This window comes from Camellia sinensis, chromosome 14 (assembly GCF_055761805.1).
Source record: "Camellia sinensis isolate YWXY chromosome 14, ASM5576180v1, whole genome shotgun sequence".
In the NCBI taxonomy this organism is placed as follows: Eukaryota; Viridiplantae; Streptophyta; class Magnoliopsida; order Ericales; family Theaceae; genus Camellia; species Camellia sinensis.
The window spans coordinates 4460133-4481440 of record NC_138974.1 but is presented as its reverse complement, the minus strand read 5'-3'; the positions used below and the strand labels follow the sequence as shown (position 1 = coordinate 4481440).

The 21308-nt window shown below is 35.2% G+C and overlaps 1 protein-coding gene across 1 annotated transcript; it reads right to left on the bottom strand.

Annotated features, from left to right (window-relative positions):
- Positions 1 to 201: 201 nt before the first annotated feature.
- Positions 202 to 19456, bottom strand: LOC114263945 (uncharacterized). Its single transcript, XM_082906885.1, has 7 exons — positions 19263 to 19456; positions 15935 to 16079; positions 15523 to 15774; positions 2787 to 2917; positions 2652 to 2724; positions 1399 to 1858; positions 202 to 933 (listed from the first exon to the last, which is right to left on the bottom strand). Exons 1-7 carry the CDS (start codon positions 19454 to 19456, stop codon positions 506 to 508), a joined length of 1683 nt encoding a protein of 560 aa, XP_082763011.1. The 3' UTR covers positions 202 to 505.
- Positions 19457 to 21308: the final 1852 nt, after the last annotated feature.

Below are 21308 nucleotides of genomic sequence, written 5' to 3'. Positions count from 1 at the left end.
ATTATCATTTTGTTTCGAAAGGTAATTAATTGATCAGCTAAATATCACAACTACCTTAAATATCAACCATAACTGACTTCTCAGAACTGCTGGTAAGTCGAGCATTTTCTTGAATATGATATCTCTCTCTCTCTCTCTCTCTCTCTCTCTCACACACACACAGACACACAGACACACACACACACAAAATAGATAAACACATAAAAAAATATATATACTGTTACTCGTTCTCCTTTAAACCCATTGGCATGGTTTTGAATGCTGCCAACACCACAACCACTTTACATGCAAGAAATCCCAGCATCCCAAACACGACTTCTTTCGGTGTTAACACCATGCCACCACTGTCTCCAGAACCATATTACACTGCAATAGTAGCAAATACAAAAGCTAATACTAGGCTTGAAACTAGACCCCTAAATCTTCCGAACATTTGAGAAAATTTCCCTCTTCTGTTTATTGATGCTGATGATGCAGCAGAAGTTGGTAATCCATCAATGGACCTCTACAGCAATAACAGATATAAACCAATCCCACAACCTAAGAACGCAAATGCAGCATTTTCCCCAACTGAAAAGAATGCAATTGATGAGCCAACAAGTACAAGCAAACTATCATTAAGTAACAAAGAATACTTCAAATCCGCATACTCTCTCATGCTTTCTTCATTTGTTATTCCACTGTCACTCACAATTGATGTAGGTTGCAAGAGGTACTCACTTAACAAGGTCAAGTTGTCCCAAGAAAACTCTCTAACTAGGCAAGGCCTCAGTTTCGGAATGGAAATGTCACTTCCCTCACAGAGAAAGGTATCCTCAACCTCAAATCTGTATTCAAAACCAATATATTGAATTTCTTTTCCGCCATTTTCTCTTGATGTTGGTTGATACAGGAAAGTGACAATTAAGCTAACATCTCCTAGTCTCCACTGACCTGACATTGGTGAAAGGAAGAGAGAGAGAGAGAGAAATACAAAAGAATGCTTAAAATTTCAAAAGGCCAAGATAACTTATGTTAAACTCTAATCTCTTACTTCTCAACAAGGCTTGTCTTTGTTAAATAAAGTGTTTGAAATTGGAGCTGGTTGTTCAATCCACATTGTCTACAATACTAGAGCAATCCAACTAATGGTATTGAAAGGATTTGCCAATGCAGATATACCTTGTTGGGGTTTTTTATTTATTTATTTGTTTTCCCTTTATAATTATTGCCTATAGAGCTCAAGAATATATCAATATATATATATATATATATATAATAAATGCATTTAGACCCTTGAAAGTGTTTGTTTGACAGTCCTGGAATTCTCTATTATCCTGAGCTAGGCCTATAACCAGCTAGATATCTGGCTTGCATTGAATTGAAATTTGAAACACATTGCTTCACGAAGAGACTAACCTGATTCAAGACTGATCCATAGAGCTTCAACTTGCCCCAGTTTAGGTCCCTCAAAGGCGAACTCACCAACAGAACCCCGTTGATAATGGAGTACATCAGAAACAATCTTGTCCTCTAATTGATTAGAATGTTCTTTAATCAGACTCGCCGGTATCCTTTGTAAGATGGAGTCACCATTTTCATCTATCAAACAAAGTAGTATGCCAGCATTTAAATCACTAAGACCTGATCCATAGATATTACTTGTATGTAGCTTGACTTTGTATAAACACTTGCATCCCCTCACTTTGAAAGATGTAAGTATCTTCTCCAGTGAAGAATCTGCACAAACTTCAGGTTCTGTAGCTAGCAATAGACGTGAAGGTTTTGCATAGCTCTGAAAATCTGAATCAGAAAGTAGTATATTACTGAAAATGAGTGGCAATTCAATGATGAAAAAAATCAACAAATTTTGCAAAATCTAAAATAGGAAAAATACAGAAATAAATAATTTATATGTGCCAATGCTAGTTAATTACATTAAGCATAGTGGGGTGCTTGGATGAACACGGTGACCCCAAGAATGTTCCCTTTTATTTCCACGCAACCATGGAATTTTGGAGTCCAGAACTGTAACCTGCTATAGATACCTAGGTCGTCAATGAATCAAATATGATTTAGGTTGTGTTAAAAAGCAATTTCAAGCCAAAAGATACAAGGACAAGGAGTTATGCATACATCTCTCTGTCTCTGTCTCTCTCTCTTTCATAAATTATAGTCTTTCATGCTCATTAACTGTTCTCTCATCATAAATTATAGTCTTTCACGCTCATTAACTGTCACATGGTCCCATTTTGATTTTAAAAGCAAAAGTTGTTCAGGTTGATAACATCTCTAAAGTTAGTTTCTATTCCACAGAACATGGTCAAGAAAAAAGGATCAATGACTTGATGCAAAAATAAAGGATAAATGTTGAAGTACAATAAGTTTCTTAACATATCCAACAAATCTAGATCAAGACCGAATGCCAATAGAAATGACAAAGCACCAACGGAATTGTGCCTAGAAAAGGTGAATAGGCCAATTTTAATAGTTGATGCTAATTATGAAATTACCCAAATGATTAATTGATTTCATGCCAATAAAAAACACAATCATTAACCAATCAATTAATCAAGCTAACAATATGGAAATTAAACAATCTAATCCATGAATTCACCCATTGAGTCATTTAATCAACACATAGCAATCAATCATGAGAGTCAAGAATTTACGTGGAATGGAAAGCCTATGAGATAACTCTCCCAAGGGATGAAAACCACAATCCCAACACCCTCAACAAATCCACTAATGAATCAGACAGTTAAAAGACTCAAGTTTAAGGAAATACAACCCCTACCCAAGTTTACCTCACCATTGAGTTCACCACTGAGTTCACCACAAGCTTCAACAAGCTTGATCCCCAGTCCAAAATGGCTTTGACAATGTCAACCTTCATTGATTGAATAGCAATCACGAAGCTCCTCACTCCAATCTCTGCCTTCAACAGCTCCAATGATTAAGAAAAGATGTTTGAAAGTTTTGATGTGTATAGAATCGATCTAGGTAGAACAATTCATTTCAAACCATATTTCAAAGATTTACATTCCAGAGCAAATAAGATTCATCAATGAAGTCTGGATGAACAAGCTATGAAGCTTGTAGAGAGAGAGAGAGAAAATAGATCTCAGAAATGTATAACCATCTATCATATATGGAAATGATGAAATCTGACATTTTAAGACAATTCAAGGGCAAAATGGTCACAAAATAAACCACAAGTACGCCAACAATGCTCGAGCTTCTTGAGCCTAGGTCAGGCACTTGTCAAGCACTATCCCCAGCATCTTAAGCACTCGAGCTCTTGTCAAGTGCGCATCAAGCCCTGCTTCCAAGATCTCAGGCGCTTGAGCTCTTGTCAAGCTCAAATCAAGCATGAGGGACTTGAAGTACAATTAAGTAAAATCCTAGAAATGGCTTAGTGCCTAAAAATGAGAGAGACACAAACAATGTTATGCACGGGTTCAAACCGAGTCATATAGCTTTCAAGCAATGCAATCGCTGCAACATTTTTCAAAGAGAATCTCTCAAAGTGGTGAACTCAATCACTCTAAGACACTAAAAATATTGCCAACCCAAACACCCCCAGATTACGGACTCCAAATGTTTTGGTTAACGGAAATCCTAACAAACGCTTAGACAAACACTAGAATATATTGACGCGGATGCGTTATGCAATATAATAAATGCTTTTTGGTTTTGGTATTTCTCCAACAACATGTTGTATACTGTAGTAATTTCCAAAGCATACACTCATAGTGGTGACATATCTGAAACAAAACAATAACCTTAAACTATTTGAAATCACCCATTTAAAAGCACTAACAACAAGCCTATGTTTACACTTCGGGAAAACAGAAGTTAAGGCTTGGTGATTTCCACCGGTCGTTATAGATCACATCTCCTGTATTTACCTGCTTAGTAACCCCTACAATTATAATCACTATCATTTGGTTTTTAGGTTGTTTTGGGAACTAGTTATTTTAGTTGGTTTTTTGACTTTTTGGCTTTTTACGAAAAGAGGTGCAAAAAATAAAGAGAAGAGTTGACTTTTTGGAAGTGACTTTTTAGCTATTTTAGTATGTTCCCAAACTATTTATATAAAAGACTAGTGTAAGTAAGTCCAATAGACTAGGTTGTGAATGTATAATCATAAGAACAAAGAAGAAAAGTGAAGCATATTTTTCATTTATTTTCTATTTCTTCTTCCTATTTTTCGTTGTTGTTGTTGTTTTTACATTTCTTTAATTATTATTATCATATCTTTGGAAATATAACTTAGGGGCTGCTGATTGGTGCAAAGGGAAACACTAAGGCTATCATATATACTAACGTGATTTGAGTCTAAAACTTATTCATGAAGCAGGGTTAGGGGTAGGGCACATAGAAGAGTCTAAGATAGGGAGTGTTTAGTGGAGCATTAATAAATAGTGTTAGGCAGCCCCCTTAACTATCTGTTGATTATTTCCTTATTTGTACATTTGCAAATATTCTATTACATATATTTAGGCCTAGATTTAGGATTACATTTGATTATGATTACACCTAATTTCTATAATGCCTTTTTTATACTCATTCCAACAGCTATATACCTCTATTGAGATGAATACAATGACTGAATTCTCAAATCCTCACAAGTATTATGTAAAAATTATTTTTGTTGCTTAGTCGTAATATTTATGTTAAATGCCTCTAACACATGACCGTTTACACTGATAACAGAAGCATAGTAAATATTTGCAAATCAAGCGACCCCTTTGCCAGGGAAGATCAAGACTCCACAATTTCATCTTTTATATTTTGTTTTGTAATTTGCAAAAGGATTGTATTTAATTTAGTATAACGTTTGATGGTGATCAATTTGTTGGCTCTTAATGGGTGGTTATTCTACTATATATAAGCTTGTCATTATAAGGGTTTTGGTTCTATGTGATGAAATGAGCAATAATTCCCTTTTTACAATCGATTGAATTTTTATTTATTGTTTGAACACATTTATTGATATTTGTTACGGATTAATAACACATGTAAGACATAATACGTTAATCTCTAACGTTTTTTTTTTAATTATTATAAATTTATATATATTGATGAGCTGAATACGAAAGGCAAAAGATTCTCTCACATTATAGAGCAAAATATAGAGCAATGAAAACATATCCAAATTATAGAGTAAAACATGATTCAATTACAAATATATGCAATATTCAAGGATTGCTTCATGGATCCAAGGAGTTCATTTTGTTTAAAAAAAAAAATAAAGAAGTTAATTTGTTTTAACCGACTTAAAAAAAAAAGTTCAGACAATAAATACATTAGTTCAAATGATAAATTTTATGTTGTTTATGTAGTGTGAAATAAAACTTATGCGAAATTATTAAGATATTATCTATAATAACATTAATTTTAGAGATATGGTTTCTTTTAAAGTATTTTATCAATGAAAATTATATTTTTTTGGTTAAATATTTTTATAATATCTTAACAATTTAGATTTTTTTTTTAAATATTGTATAGAATTTAATAATTTTGTTCAACATTACTAAACTATGCATGGGACTTTGTTAATTTTTTTTATTTTTATTTATTTTTATTTTTTGTTTTTTCTTTTTGTAAAACCTCAACGAGATGAGTGAAATTTACTATTTGAATATGTAAGGGCAATATTGAGATTTCTGACTCATAATACATGGCATAAGCATATTCTGTGAAATAAACTAACAGACAATTAGCAGTGAAGAATCTTAATAATAGTTTAAAAGTAAAAGAGATTAGTGTTATTATTGAAATCACAGTTAATTGTCAGAAACTTAAAGGAGAGGGCAGGTAAGTGTAATTTACCCAATTCTTAAAAATCCCTAAACTTCAAACATGATCCACATGCATCTATCTCATCATCAATAAGCAATTTTAACCATTATTTGGCAATCCAATGCCACCAATTTTAACCATGTTGTTGTGTGTTGCAAAAATCAGATGCCTCATCGAAAGTGATTCCATTCCCCTGCAAATTCTTCACTTCAAACTATGGAAACAATGGCCCTGTTTGGTAGAGCTGTGGGAAAGTGCTTATACCTTATGCCTAAACAACTTATAGCTTATAACTATGAACATAAGCTGATTTCTGACTTATAAATTAAGCATCTCCTGCCCCACTCAAAGAATAAGCTGATTTCAGACTTCCAAAAAGCTATAAGCTATAAGCTATAAGCTAAACCAAACAGATCAAAATAGCTTAAATTAAGCTGAAAGCTGAAATAAGCTGTTTTTAAGTTCTGCCAAACAGGCACAATATGCTGAACAGAGAAGGACATAGAATAATATATGATTGAGAATATATATTTATTTTTTTTATTTTTTAAATCATATAAAAAAATATTAACCTGCATTTTTAGAAAGAGAATTATATGTAATTGAGAATTGGGAAAAAAATTTATCAACATATGAGAGGTGCAAGTGTACTTGCATTTACAGTCTTTTATTTGTATTCCATTACAGACACACTTGCACCTGTATGTGTTGTTAATTTTTTTTCTCTCTTTTTACCTGCATGTAATTCTTTCTTTTTTAAATATGTATTAAGTAGAAGTTTAATGACTCATAGATAAAAGTTAAAATTTGAAAATAAAATATGATTGAGAAAATATAAAATAATATATATTTTCTTACATACGAATAAACAAGTAATGTAAATTGTCAGGAAAAAAATAAATCCATTTATTTCAACTTTTTTAAAAAAAATCAAATAATAAATGAGTATTTAAAATGATAAATTTTACATCATTTATGTAGTGTGAAATAAGTCTTATATTAAATTATTAGAATGTTATCTAACATTAATTTTAGAGAGATTGTTTATTTTTAAATATTTTATCAATAGAAATTATTATTATTTTTTTCATTAAATGATTTAATAATGCCTTAACAATTTAAGGCTTTATTTAATATTACATGAAATTTAAGAATTTTATTAAATAATGCAAAAATGTGTATGGGTCTTTGATAATATATATGCAAAACTTTAGGGGAGGTGAGTGAAATTTCTCATTTGAATAGATAAGGTAAATAATGGACAATTTCGTCATTTTTGGTATTATAATCTATAACATTAGTATGACATCAACAAATTCTGCAATAGCCTAACATAGGGTAACAGTGGGAGAATCCTAATAATAATTTCAAAAGCAATGGAGGTTAGGGTAATTATTGAAACCACAGGGAAGGTAAGTGGGGCCGGCCATTCGGAATAGGCATAGGACCAACTCCCTGGGCATTCTACTGATTCTGAAGGTTCTAGTTTTGAAGATCTTGATTCTGAAAGTTTTGAGAGTTCTAGCTGTCTCTAATTTCTAATGGCTGAAACCTAGGAGGTTGACCCCAAGTTCAACACCTTGCGCCCCTTAAGAATGGGGCTGTTAGAGGAAGATTTCTAAAAAAACTCCAGTAGTGGTTCAAAAGTAGTAAATGATTTGTTTTGTGGATTATGTTCTACAAAGACATTGGTTGGTCTTGTAGGTAAAACTAGAGCTGGTGGAGGGGGCACAAAAACCATTTCACCCAAAGTAGCTATCATGTTGGTGATGGCCTTCACCCAAACAGATTGGGACTACCTTATCTCTCGTAGTGGATGTAGAGACCCTAATTTTTGGTAATTACACTTGAAACCCTAAGCTTTAGGTTAATTACATTTTAGTCCCAAATTTCATAAAATTTTACAAAATGGTCCAATAAAGAATAATTTTTATGTATTTTATTTTGTATTATAATTAAATCTTGGAACACCGCTTTATAATTAGAAATACCCTAACACTTGGCTTTTATTTATTTTATCTCCTAACTTCTAAATTAATTCATACATTCTATTTTTTTTTAGCCTAGTTACAAATTTACTAATTCTTTGAATCCTTATTATTTATTTGAGCAGATAAATAGCTATAAAAATATTTTAAAAAATATATATATTTTTATTATTTATTTTAATTTTTAGTTGAGAAAATTAATAGCAAATTAGTGGGAAAAAATATCTAGATATTTACGAGTTGCTTGGGCATTAAGTTAGAAGGGTATAATGGTCCTTTTAACCCAATTCTTGGCCTATAAAATTGAGAAGCATTGTCTCAATTCTCTCTCACGTTTTTAGCAGCTCAAGGAGAGGGTGAGAGAGGGAGAGTGTGATCAAGGGAAGTAGAGAAGAAGGAAAAAAAGAGAAAAAGAAGGAAAAGTGATTCAAGAAGATAAGAACAGCTCTTCCTCTTGTCTTCTCCAATTCTTTCACCATCCCATCCCATTGTTTAGATGCCTCTTGTGTTTCATATTAGAGGGAAATAGAGCATTTGGTGTGTATAAAAGTGTGGGTTTGAGTTAGTGACAATGTCTTGCAAATCTGTCAAATTAGGCACTGCTGTAACTTCTCAAATTTAAAAGAAATATCAAATTTATTTATTTCTCAAATCTGAATTTATTGTAGGCTATTTGGTGTGTTTAGGGCTTGTGGTAAGTTTATTAGCCCCTAATTGTGTGTTTTTAGGGCTTGGATATTTTGTTTAAAAAACTGGTCATGAGTCTCTGAAAAACAGTTAACTTCTTGCAATTTTATAAAATTCCAGAAAAATCATCTCAAGTTGGTTCTCCTACAAGAATTTAGGATTTTGAGTCATCTTTTCAATGGAATTTAGTTGGACGAAAATCATTCGGTAGATTGAGAGGAAAGCTAGTTTTCCCAAAGGGTGACAAATCTGGACAGGTTTTCGAATATAGCTTGTAGATGAATTTCTGGAGGTGCTGTACAAATTATGAGAATTGGAATTGAAACTAGACAGGTTAATTATTATTTTTGTGGAATTTCATCCCCTAATTTGACCTAGAAGTATTTTTCCCAAAGCACTGTTGTTAGCCCTGTAGAACCGAACTGTGCTGGTAATGGTGTTTTATTGTGTTGTTTGTCTCTAAGTATTTCAAAGCATCCCTAATGTTATTTGCTTGCCTTACCATACCTATGTATGACTATCATTGGCTATATTTACTTTCTTATGTTTGTCTCATGCTCTTTTATATTACCAAATTACCGAATGAGACTAACTTGCTTGGCAAAACATCTAATAAATGGGAAATGGAAAGGGGTTAGTAATGGGTGACGTTCACCCTTGTGCTTCAGAATGATTTATGTAAGATACATGTGAATGAGATTAAAACCAAATGAGTTAAGTCTTGCACAAGTAGTCTAAGCGAGTCCCAAGGTTGACACGGATGTATTCAGACTCTATGCGGTGGTGTCAGGTGTAAGCGAGCCCTAGACACGATTTGGTATGGTATGTGCAGGGTGTAAGCGAGCCCTAGGCACGATTTGGGTGTAAGCGAGCCCACTTGTTTGGCCGTCCCTTTTGAGGTCCATCAATGTCACTGATCGGTAAATAACCGGGAGGTGGGCATAGGTGGTAAGGTCTGCAAAGCAGCAAAAGGAGGAGTTTTGAATAGTTCGGTGTTCAATCCTTGTGGTTGGGTAGAAGGATCTCTTTGGGGGATTCTAGATGTCTAGTCTAACTACTAATTCATAGAACCTTATTGTAATGTTGTATGTTATGTTACCTGATTTGTTCTGTGTATGGTGGATTGGTTGATAAAAGAATGGGGGTGTGTGTGTTTTTACTGGGCATTCCTAGCTCATGGCATGTCATGCCAGGTGATGACCTAGTTTACAATGGTGAAGGTTAATTCGAAGGCAAATAAGATGAAGTGTTGGAGCTGTGGTTCATTTGAAGACTTAGACTAGTTGTTTTTTTTTTCCTTTTGACTTTTGGTTTGGCAATGTTTTGCTAATCCTGCAATGGAACGTAAACGAATTATTTGTGATATTAACTCTGGTTATATATGTATGTTAAGATGTTTTGGTTATCTATCCTACTGGTGTTGTATTATTGTACGTGTTTAACGGTCCGGAAGTTGTGGCGTTACAAAATGGTATCAGAGCTTAGGTTCAACCCTTACCTACGCGTTTCGACTTTAAAAGATTTTGACGATCACCTACGAAGGGAAGTGGTTTTAACTTTGAATAGGGCAACGTGTTAAACATTAAATACAGTATAGAAGTAGAGGATACTGTTATTTCTATGAGTCTTCTATCGATCGTCATACCCTCATTTCATATTTGTAACCTTGTTTGATGTCGTTCACTTCATGATTAAGTCATTACCATCTAGTCTTACTTTATATTTTTCAATTATACCATTTGCTAGATTGACAACCTTGAGCCTTGATTATGCCATCTCGTATGAGAATTTTTCTGAAAATTGGAATTTCTTTATTCGGTGATGAATCTTGGATATTTAGTTTAAAATGCGGATGGCCGACACAGTTTTAAGTTAAATATCTAACTTAGTCACTATCTCTATATCCTTTACCACATATAAGTCGTAAATTGTAATCCATCCGTATTTCAGATGATCCTTGAATCAATTGACGCAATTACTATAATATTCTTCCATCTTCACTTCACATTCCTTTTATTAATCTAGTTTAAAAGTCTTGTAGTTATTATTTTGCCTATATATATATATATGTGAAGTTGTGTTGTGTGTTTCCCTATATTTTTTATTTACTACCTGATCTTATTGCTTTAAACACCGTAGGATAATTAAACCATAACTTTAAGATTAGTTGATTACTCTTGAGAATTGCCTTCATAATTAGACTCCAACTTACGCCTCACCCCGTACTATGACGAGGGAAAAAAAAATAGTGAACCATACTCGAGCCAACGGCTACACCGAGACAAGCGATAACACATGAACTCGCGAGCAATAACGCAATAAGAATGAAGTATCATGCAATTGAAACCCTGAGAATGGACCAATACCCGCAGCTGAAATTTTGAGCCGCATTGGAAACCAGATTTTGGAACAATTGGGTCAATTAAGAGGGAAAATGCAAGAAAGTTCGAATAGGAGGTAAACCCTACGATCAAACGAAGAGGACGAAGACCCGTTAGTAATTAGAGGTAACATTGTACTCTACAATTCTTGGGTTCACGCTCTATTGGATTATGGCACACCATTTTTTTTATATCATGTGTCAAATCGTTAGGTCTTACATGTGAACCTTTAAAAACTACTTTAAGTATCGCATCACCTTTGGAAGGAAGTGTCAATGCGAATTAGAAGTGTCAGGTTTACACTTGATTTGCAACCTTGTGGTCAGGGACATGTTCGATTTTGACATAATCTTAGGTATGGAATGCCTATCTGCCCACTGATCGATGATTGATTGCTACCAGAAGAGGGTGACAACTTACACACCTGATGGGAGGTGTTTCCAATTTAAGGGGAATAGAGAGCAGTGTCTGAGCACAACAATGCGGTGGCATAATCAACTGCTGCCAGTTCTGGTTGAAGGAAGTTAAATTTTGGGACACGTAGTGTTTGAGTATGGGATTGGAGTGGACTCGGCCAAGGTAGAAGTAGTATTAGATCGGAAGCATCCAACCTCAGTATTTGCAGTTCATAGTTTCTTAGGGTTGGCCGGTTATTATTGACATTTTTTTCCAAGATTTTTAAAAAAAAAACTGGCCAAGTCGATGACTCGTCTAGTGCAAAAAGGGGTAAAATATGATTAGGTTGAAGCATGTGAACGATCCTTTCAAGAACTCAAGAGAAGATTGACTAGTGCCCAATACTCATCATTTCGGAGCAAGACGAAGGATATACAATGTATTACGATACGTCTAAGGATGAGCTGGGTAGTGTGTTAATGCAAAATGGAAAGGTAGTGGCTTACGGCTCCACGCAGCTAAAACCTCATGAAAGGAATTATTCGACACATGATCTAGAGCTGGCAGCGATGGTTTTTCGCTAAAGCAATGGCAGTAATATGGTGAACAGTTTGGGATTCTCACGGATCATAAGAGCTTGAAATATTTGTGCACACAGAAGGACTTGAAGATGAGACAAAGACGGTGTTGTATCTTATTATCCTGGTAAAGCTATTATGGTGACAGATGCCCTAAGTTGCAAGAACCGGGGGATTATTGTTAGCCTGGCACTCAAGGAATGGAACATGGTCGGAACACTTAATGAGTTCAAGGTATAGATGAAAGCTTATGACGAGAAGGTATACCTTGGTGCTCAAATCGCTATGCCCAAATTACTGAACGAGGTAATAGAGTCACAGAAGTATAATCAGGACGTGACGTGCATAAAAGCGCGAATAGCATCCAGCGATCCTATACCTAATTGGACGATTCACTCGGATGGAAGTTTGAGACATCAACGCAGCGTGTTTGTGCCATAAGATGAGTCGCTTAGAGAAAAAGTTCTGAAAAAGTTTCATCATTCATTGATTGCAGTGCACACAAGAGGGACAAAAGTGTACCAAGACTTAAAACACCAATACTGGTGGAACAAAATTAAGAAACAACAAAAAAAAAAAGGGTGGAACTTATTCGACAAAGATTGGTGGAAACTCAAGATCGTCAGAAGAGTTATGTAGATAAAGAAGACCTATAACTTTTATTGTTGGTGATGTTATCTTGAAAATTCAGCCCTGCCGAGGTATCATTCGTTTTGGAAAGAAAGGAAAATTATCACCTTGATATATCGGACCCTTCGAGATACATTAGAAAATTGGAAAGGTTACGTACAAATTGGCTCTACCCCGCAATTAGTTGGAATATATGATGTTTTTCCACATATCTATGTTGCGGAAGTACATAATGCACCCTTCTCACATCATCAACTGGGAAGAAATCCAACTCAACGAAGACACTACCTTTGAGGAGGGACCAGTAGCAATTATGGATAGGCAATTCAATTTCTTAAGATACTCTAGCATCACCATGATATTGAAGAGTTCACTTGGGAATGTGAAAAAGCGAGGTGTGCAAATTATTCACAACTATTTTAGACGTGAGGTACGATTTAATTTCGAGGAAGAAATTTATTTAAGGGGGATAGGTTGTAGAGAACCTAATTTTTGGTAATTACACTTGAAACCCTAAGCTTTAGATTAATTGCATTTTAGTCCCAAATTTCATAAAATTTTACAAAATGGTCCAATAAAGAATAATTTTTATGTATTTTATTTTGTATTATAATTAAATCCTGGAACACCGCTTTATAATTAGAAATACCCTAACACTTGGCTTTTATTTATTTTATCTCCTAACTTCTAAATTAATTCATACATTCTATTTTTTTTAGCCTAGTTGAAAATTTACTAATTCTTTGAATCCTTATTATTTATTTGAGCAGATAAATAGCTATAAAAATATTTAAAAAATATATATATATATATTTATTATTTATTTTAATTTTTAGTTGAGAAAATTAATAGCAAATTAGTCGGAAAAAAATATCTAGATATTTATGAGTTGCTTGGGCATTAAGTTAGAAGGGTATAATGGTCCTTTTAATCCAATTCTTGGCCTATAAAATTGAGAAGCATTGTCTCAATTCTCTCTCACGTTTTTAGCAGTTCAAGGAGAGGGTGAGAGAGGGAGAGTGTGATCAAGGGAAGTAGAGAAGAAGGAAAAAAAGAGAAAAAGAAGGAAAAGTGATTCAAGAAGGTAAGAACACCTCTTCCTCTTGTCTTCTCCAATTCTTTCACCATCCCATCCTATTGTTTGGATGCCTCTTGTGTTGTATATTAGAGGGAAATAGAGCATTTGGTGTGTATAAAAGTGTGGGTTTGAGTTAGTGACATTGTCTTGCAAATCTGTCAAATTAGGCACTGCTGTAACTTCTCAAATTTAAAAGAAATATCAAATTTATTTATTTCTCAAATCTGAATTTAGTGTAGGCTATTTGGTGTGTTTATGGCTTGTGGTAATTTTATTATCCCCTAATTGTGTGTTTTTAGGGCTTGGATATTTTGTTTAAAAATTTGGTCCTGTGTCTTTGAAAAACAGTCAACTTCTTGCAATTTTATAAAATTCCAGACAAATCATCTCAGGTTGGTTCTCCTACAAAAATTTAGGATTTTGAGTCATCTTTTCAATGGAATTTAGTTGGACGAAAATCATTGGGTAGATTGAGAGGAAAGCTAGTTTTCCCAAAGGGTGACAAATCTGGACAGGTTTTCGAATATAGCTTGTAGATGAATTTCTGGAGGCGCTGTGCAAATCATGAGAATTGGAATTGAAACTAGACAGGTTAATTATTATTTTTGTGGAATTTCATCCCCTAATTTGACCTAGAATTATTTTTCCCAAAGCACTGTTGTTAGCCCTGTAGAACCGAACTCTGCTGGAAATGGTGTTTTATTGTGTTGTTTGTCTCTAAGTATTTCAAAGCATCCCTAATGTTATTTGCTTGCCTTACCATACTTATGTATGACTATCATTGGCTATATTTACTTTCTTATGTTTGTCTCATGCTCTTTTATATTACTGAATTACCGAATGAGACTAACTTGCTTGGCAAAACATCTAATAAATGGGAAATGGAAAGGGTTGGTAATGGGTGACATTCACCCTTGTGCTTCAGAATGATTTATGTAAGATACATGTGAATGAGATTAAAACCAAATGAGTTAAGTCTAGCGCAAGTAGTCTAAGCGAGTCCCTAGGTTGACACGGATGTATTCAGACTCTATGCGGTGGTGTCAGGTGTAAGCGAGCCCTAGACACGATTTGGTATGGTATGTGCAGGGTGTAAGCGAGCCCTAGGCACGATTTGGGTGTAAGCGAGCCCACTTGTTTGGCCGTCCCTTTTGAGGTCCATCAATGTCACTGACCGGTAAATAACCGGGAGGTGGGCATAGGTGGTAAGGTCTGCAAAGCAGCAAAAGGAGGAGTTTTGAATAGTTCGGTGTTCAATCCTTGTGGTTGGGTAGAAGGATCTCTTTGGGGGATTCTAGATGTCTAGTCTAACTACTAATTCATAGAACCTTATTGTAATGTTGTATGTTATGTTACCCGATTTGTTCTGTGTATGGTTGATTGGTTGATAAAAGAATGCGGGTGTGTGTGTTTTTACTGGGCATTCCTAGCTCATGGCATGTCATGCCAGGTGATGACCCAGTTTACAATGGTGAAGGTTAATTCGAAGGCAAATAAGATGAAGTGTTGGAGCTGTGGTTCATTTGAAGACTTAGACTAGTTATTTTTTTTTTCCTTTTGACTTTTGGTTTGGCAATGTTTTGCCAATCCTGTAATGGAACGTAAACGAATTATTTGTGATATTAACTCTGGTTATATATGTATATTAAGATGTTTTAGTTATCTATCCTACTGGTGTTGTATTATTGTACGTGTTTAACGGTCCGGAAGTTGTGGCGTTACAGTGGAGTAGCCAAAGAATGAGAAATTTCTTGGGAAAGCTCTATGTTGGCTGCAATGATGCATTTCTTCAACTTTTCAATCTAATCTAGTTAATCCTTTAGGATTGCGTTGCATTTTTGAAGGTCGGGATTTCTTAAATCCTAGACTTTCAAAATGGGATGCATTTCTTGTTTGACTACGACATGTTTTCCTCTACCTCTACCAACCATGATGACATTAGGTTCTACCTCTACCAATCCTAGGCTAATGTGTTATGAATGCAGTTGTGCCATGACCAATGAACTTGGTCCAAGGTTGGATTTATGATTAGGGATTGCAGACTTTAATAGGACTTGGTCTTCTCCATACTCAGCATCCATTGCTTGATTGTCACCAATGACTTCCCTATCTTTCCCATACTTAAGAAGACCAGTGGAAAAACAACTGTCTTCGACAGGCCTCTTACTGGGGTTCCCAAGAAGGCCAACATCTTCGACTGTTTTCTTGATAGTACACCAAGGTCGGTCTACTTCTTCTTCACCATTACTCTAAATTAGAAATGTCCCACTAGGCGTGCCCATCAATCGATAGAAGCTAATTGACAGAAAAATAGATCAGACTTGGAGTTAAGTTTTGATGAGGACAATGTCCCACATCACCTATATGGGACTCCCACTTCCACCTTATAAGCGTACTAGCCTCCTCTACCTTGTATGAAGCCTTTAAAATTGTGAGGAGGAGACGACAAGATCCGTTTCTTAACTCCAAAGCGGACAGTATCATGCAAGGTGAACGAGATGAGTCAGTAGAAACAGTCACATGCTCTGCCCTCCCCCCTATATAAGCCTTTTCCCTGAACGAGGAACAAAACCGTGAGGAGGGGACAACAAGATCCGTTCCTCAACCCCAAAGCAGACAATATCTACTGGGACGTGAGAGGCTAGGTATGCAAATTTGGCACTAGAAGGAGGGCAGTCCGGTAAACTCTTTCACTGTTGTGGCCTAGTATGTTGGAGGTTTATGATGAGGACAATGTCCCACATCACCTGAGAAGGACTCTCACTTCCACCTTATAAGTGTACTAGTCCCCTCCTCCTCATATGAGGACTTTAAAACCGTAAGGAAAGGAGACTACAAGATCCGTTCCTCAACCCTGAAGTGGACAGTATCATGCAAGGTGAGCGAGACGGGTCAGTGGAAACAGCCACATGCTCTACCCTCCCCCCTGTATGAGGCCTTTTCCGTCGAGGAGAAACAAAATCGTGAGGGGGGACGACAAGATCCATCTCTCAACCCCAAAGCGGAGAATATCTGTAGGGCTGTAAGAGGCTAGGCATGCCCTTGTAGATATTGTTCGCTTTGGGGTTGAGGGACGGATCTTGTCGTCCCCTCCTCATGGTTTTAAAGGCCTCATACAAGATGGAGGGGCCAGTACACTTATAAGGTGGAAGTGGAAGTCCCTCCCAGACGATGTGGGTCATTGTCCTCATCAAGTTCTATGCCTTAAACTTATTAAAGACGTCTTTGAAGGTACGATAAACAAGAAATATGGTAGAAATAGAATTGAATTTGTATTAATTAAGTAAAATGTCACTTGTTACAAGTTACATAAACTTCAAACAAGAACAAAGAATTGAAAAATACATTGATCGACAAAGAAAAAGAGGGAGAAAAGTTATCACTAATCTACTTTTAAAATCATTAAGTTGACTACTCTTAAAATAGAAGTTACACCTAATAATCACGATATGACTACTCTTAAAATAGAAGTTACACCTAATAATCACGATATGTGAGTTGTGTTGGATTTTTTCCCCCTTTTTTTGAAACCTTCTCTTTTATACTGGTATGGCCACTTTCTGATGCAGCCATGATCCTTTGTTTAGGAACTACCTACAAATTCTATTCTAACTTGGTCTTCAATCTCTTAATTTCAGCATTGACTCTAACTGACTTGCAACAGCCAACTCTTCTGGTTTTTCTTGGCAATGATTTAATTCCTTAAATGCCACGCTACCATGCTACTTCATGCTGTACTACTAGCACATCTGTCATGCCATTACATTATTCCTATTGATAAGTAATTTTCAAAAATTCAACAGACTGAAAGGGCTTTAATTATGACATTAACACCGCAAAAAAGAAAAAAAAAAATCATGACTTGCATATTTTAAAGAGTATGTATTATAAATTCTACTCACAAAATTTTGCAAAATTTACTATTCAGTGGTAATTATACAAAATTATTATATATTCATGAAAAAAATTTGTAATTTTAATTATTAATGTTTATAAACTTTACTATTTATTTGTAATTATTTTTCCAAAAAGCTTCCACTGAATTTGAAATTTTTTCATGAAATTTTCCTCCCTCATGCTCTTGGTTTTCATCAATTTTTTTTTTTTCACATCATAGTTAATTGGATTAAATTAAAACAAATAAAAATTTAGAAGGATAATATTAAAAAATTTTAGAAAAATTACAAAAAAAAAAAAAAACCAATGTGTCAATCATGTAACAAAATAATTTTTGAATTTTTAATTTTATCAATTTAAACCCTAAACTTTTAAATTGTTTTTAATCTAAATTATTTGTCTATTTTTATTAAGCAAAATCGATGAAAAAATAAATATTTTAGTCATTAAACTCAATGAAAAGGGTATTGTAACACATGTAATGTATTTACCATAATGAGTTTAATAACTAAAATACTCATTTTCTGTCAGTTTTACTTATTGAAAATATATGAATGCTTTAGATTGAAAATAAATCAAAATATTAGAGTTTAAATTGATAAAATTGAAAATTCAAATTTTATTTTGTTACAAGGCTAAAACCTTGGTTGTTGTTGTCTTCTTTTTTTTTTTTTTTTTTGTAATTGTTCCAAAAATTTAAAATAATAGGCATAAAAATTAATACAATAAATGAATTTAGATGAATCAACATTTAGGAAAGAGAATAAAGCTGGGATTGGGGTCATTGTTTGAGATTGCAATGGGGAAGTGGTTGCTTCTATGGTTGAAGAGATTGGAGTTTTTGATGGTCATTTAATTATGTTGATACAAGGAGTGGACGTTAGCCCACTGGCCTGCCATGTCTAGCCTTATTTTTTTATGGCTTGGTGGCTTATTTTGATCGAAAGGATTAGGCTGGATTGATATCTTAGGCCCATTTAATAAATGAGTTGGACTTGGGCTTTAAGCATGCATTCTAGCCTAGTTCGACAATAATAATTTAAATATTTATTTTACTCTTTAATTATTGGGTGCTCAACCAAAAGTTTAAAATTATTTTTTTGGGCCAAAGGTGCAATTGCAGAAGAATAATGCTATATGCACTAATTAGTATACTAACTAGTGTACCAATTGATGATGTGACATAATTTAAGAGAATTTTAGTATTTGTAATGTGATTAATAATTAGGGTCAATAATAATGCCATAGCTAGCGTTGGTACACCAGTGAGTATGCTAATAGGTGCATATAACACCACCAGTCGCAGAATAGTTTATCCATAAGGACAATCTGAAACAAAATGGCCAAAATACCCATCTATATATATACTAATGAAGCCCGATCTATGACAAATCAAACAATTCGTTTCTCTCTCTTCTCGATCTAAACCCGAGGTGCGTCGTTTTTGCCACCACCGTCAATGTCTCCGCCGTTACTACCTCCGCGTCGCCACCGGCACCCCCATCGTCGCTGCCTACCGCTGTCGACTCATTGAAGAGAGAGCCTTAGTCATTGCCCAAGCAACGCCGTCATCTTCCTCCACACCACAATTTGACGAAGCGCTCAATGGTCGTTCTACAGAGCACTATTCGCAGAGCTCATAGCTACACTTCTCTTCCTTCGATTTCAGCACTTTCTTTCTTTGATCTTTTCTTCCTCTCATGTCTCTTTTAGGTTTGAAAGAGGCCATGTCAGTGACCTGATGGGGCAAAAGGCAGTTGGATTTGGCCATTTTTGAATCTTTGATTAAATCTTTATCCCTCTCTCGTTCTGCTTCGATGAAGTTTCAGGATGTGATTACGAGTTACTAAGTTGCAAATAAATAGGACAAATCCCCGATGAATCCGCCGAGGTCAGATCCACCGCATCCCCACCACAGAGCTTGTTTGGAAACACATTCAAGAAACGACCATAGATGTTGATTGTGTTGAGCTTCGTCGGAGACTCCTCATCGTCCTCCTTTTCTACCGCCTTTGCCTCTATCTTCATGTGCATCTAAACCTTGGAGTTCTGCTTCTACAGCTCCAAATCTTTCAATAATGGTAAATTTGACGTTGGTGGTTGAAGTTCCTTAGCCCCCCTCAAAGGGCAGCGTTACCATTTAGGGTTCCATTCCCATTCTCTCTATCTTCTCTCTCTCTGTGTCTCTCCATTTTGCTTGTTGCACTATACAATATTAGAGAGCTTTGTTTGGACAACAAGTCTTATTCACAGAAAATGAAATCTGTTAAGAGTCATCATTGACTTTTCTAGAATTATCTAGGCTATTAAGTGCATATGTTGAATAATGTAGAAGACTCCGGAAAGATCTAGAAGACTCAAGAAAGATCTAAAGAAATCCGGAAGATTTCATAACATTAGAGAAGCTTGTAGAAATCTAGAAGGTTCCGGAAGGTTCTAGAATATTTTTGAAGTATAGAAAGCACTATTATATACTAGAATACTTTAGAGAGTTCTAGAATATAGAAAAGTATGAGTATAGCGATCTCAATTTTTTTCTGTCATTTATTGTATTCCGGACTCGGGCTCTGCGGTTGTATGTCGTTGTCTATACCTTATTTCCATCCTTTATTCTTTGTATTTGAGTTGTGGGATGTGTTGGGTAAGTTTGGAACAGGTTGGTTGTGAGTTGGAACAAAAGGTTACTGCCCAAGATTTGGCTTCTTTGCTCGAACGAGGCTTTTTGCGCTCGAGCGAGCCTTGGGTATTTTCTTCCTTGCTCGAGTGAGAGCTCTTGCACTCGAGCGTGCGTCTACATCTTTGTGAAGACCTGAAGGTTGGTATTCTTTGCTCGAGCGAGCCTTCTTGCGCTCGAGCGAGCCTTGTGTTTTGTGTTCCTTTGCTTGAGTGAGAACTCTTACGCTCGAGCGTGCATCTGCGTGAGTGGTAGACCTGAAGCTTTGCATTGTTCACTCGAACAGCACTTCTTGTGCTTGAGCGAGGTCTTTTGTTGTGTCTGGTCGCTCGGGCGACAAGTCCTTCGCTCGAGCGAGCCTCGCATATAACAATTCGTAGCAGCGTGTTTTTACACCATTTTTGAACCTCTTCTTCTTCTAAAACCCTAAATCAACAACCTCTCTCTCTAAAATACCCCTTCTCTCTACAAATACTCTTGACCTAGGGTTATTCTACCCTACTCCCTCTGTTAAAAAGCTAGAGCATCGCGTGGGCTATCTTTGGATTCGAAAAAGTTTGGATTTGGGGCACTTTCAAATTTCTTCTTCTTCTTCTTCTCTTTTGAGCTTCTCCATTTGAGGTGGGGATAATCTACTCTCCAATATGAGTTTTAATCTTGATATTTGTCATTTGGTATAAATGATGGGATTTGCGAAGTTTGGGTGAAGTTAAGGTTTGAGATTTGAAATGTTTGAAAGAGGGGTTTTTTAATTTGGGATACCTATGGGTATGAGAGGTCTTGAATATGCTATTACTTGAGTATCATTGGTGAAATTTGGTCTTGGGTCCAATGTATGTTGAAATGGAAAAATGCCCTAATTTGAATTAAATTACTATTTCGTATAAATGGTGAAATGAATGTGGAAATATGAAATTGATTTGGGAATTATGAAATTGGAGGAAATTGTGACTAAATGGTGCAATTGGATTGATAAATCACTCATCTATGGAAAATGTGATAAATTATCGGTTGATAAAGTTATTTATTTATCTAGATATATTTGCTTTGGGCTATCGGTGGAGGATAGCCATGATTGTTATAGAAATCGCATGATGATTAGGTGAATTGAAACTAATCAATTGGAATATGTCATTGAATATGACAGTTAGGTATAAACATTGAATATGTGATTGAATATGTCATTGTATACGGCAACGTGTTTAAATACAT

Bases quoted from the DNA above. Each gene is read 5' to 3' on its own strand.
- LOC114263945 (XM_082906885.1), bottom strand. From the start codon at position 19,456: ATGCACATGAAGATAGAGGCAAAGGCGGTAGAAAAGGAGGACGATGAG. The intron at 16,080-19,262 runs GTAATCACATCC...TTCCTCGTTCAG, and splicing joins TATTTGCAACTTAGTAACTC to GGAAAAGGCTTATATAGGGG. The intron at 2,725-2,786 runs GTAAACTTGGGT...CTGATTCATTAG, and splicing joins GTGGTGAACTCAATGGTGAG to TGGATTTGTTGAGGGTGTTG.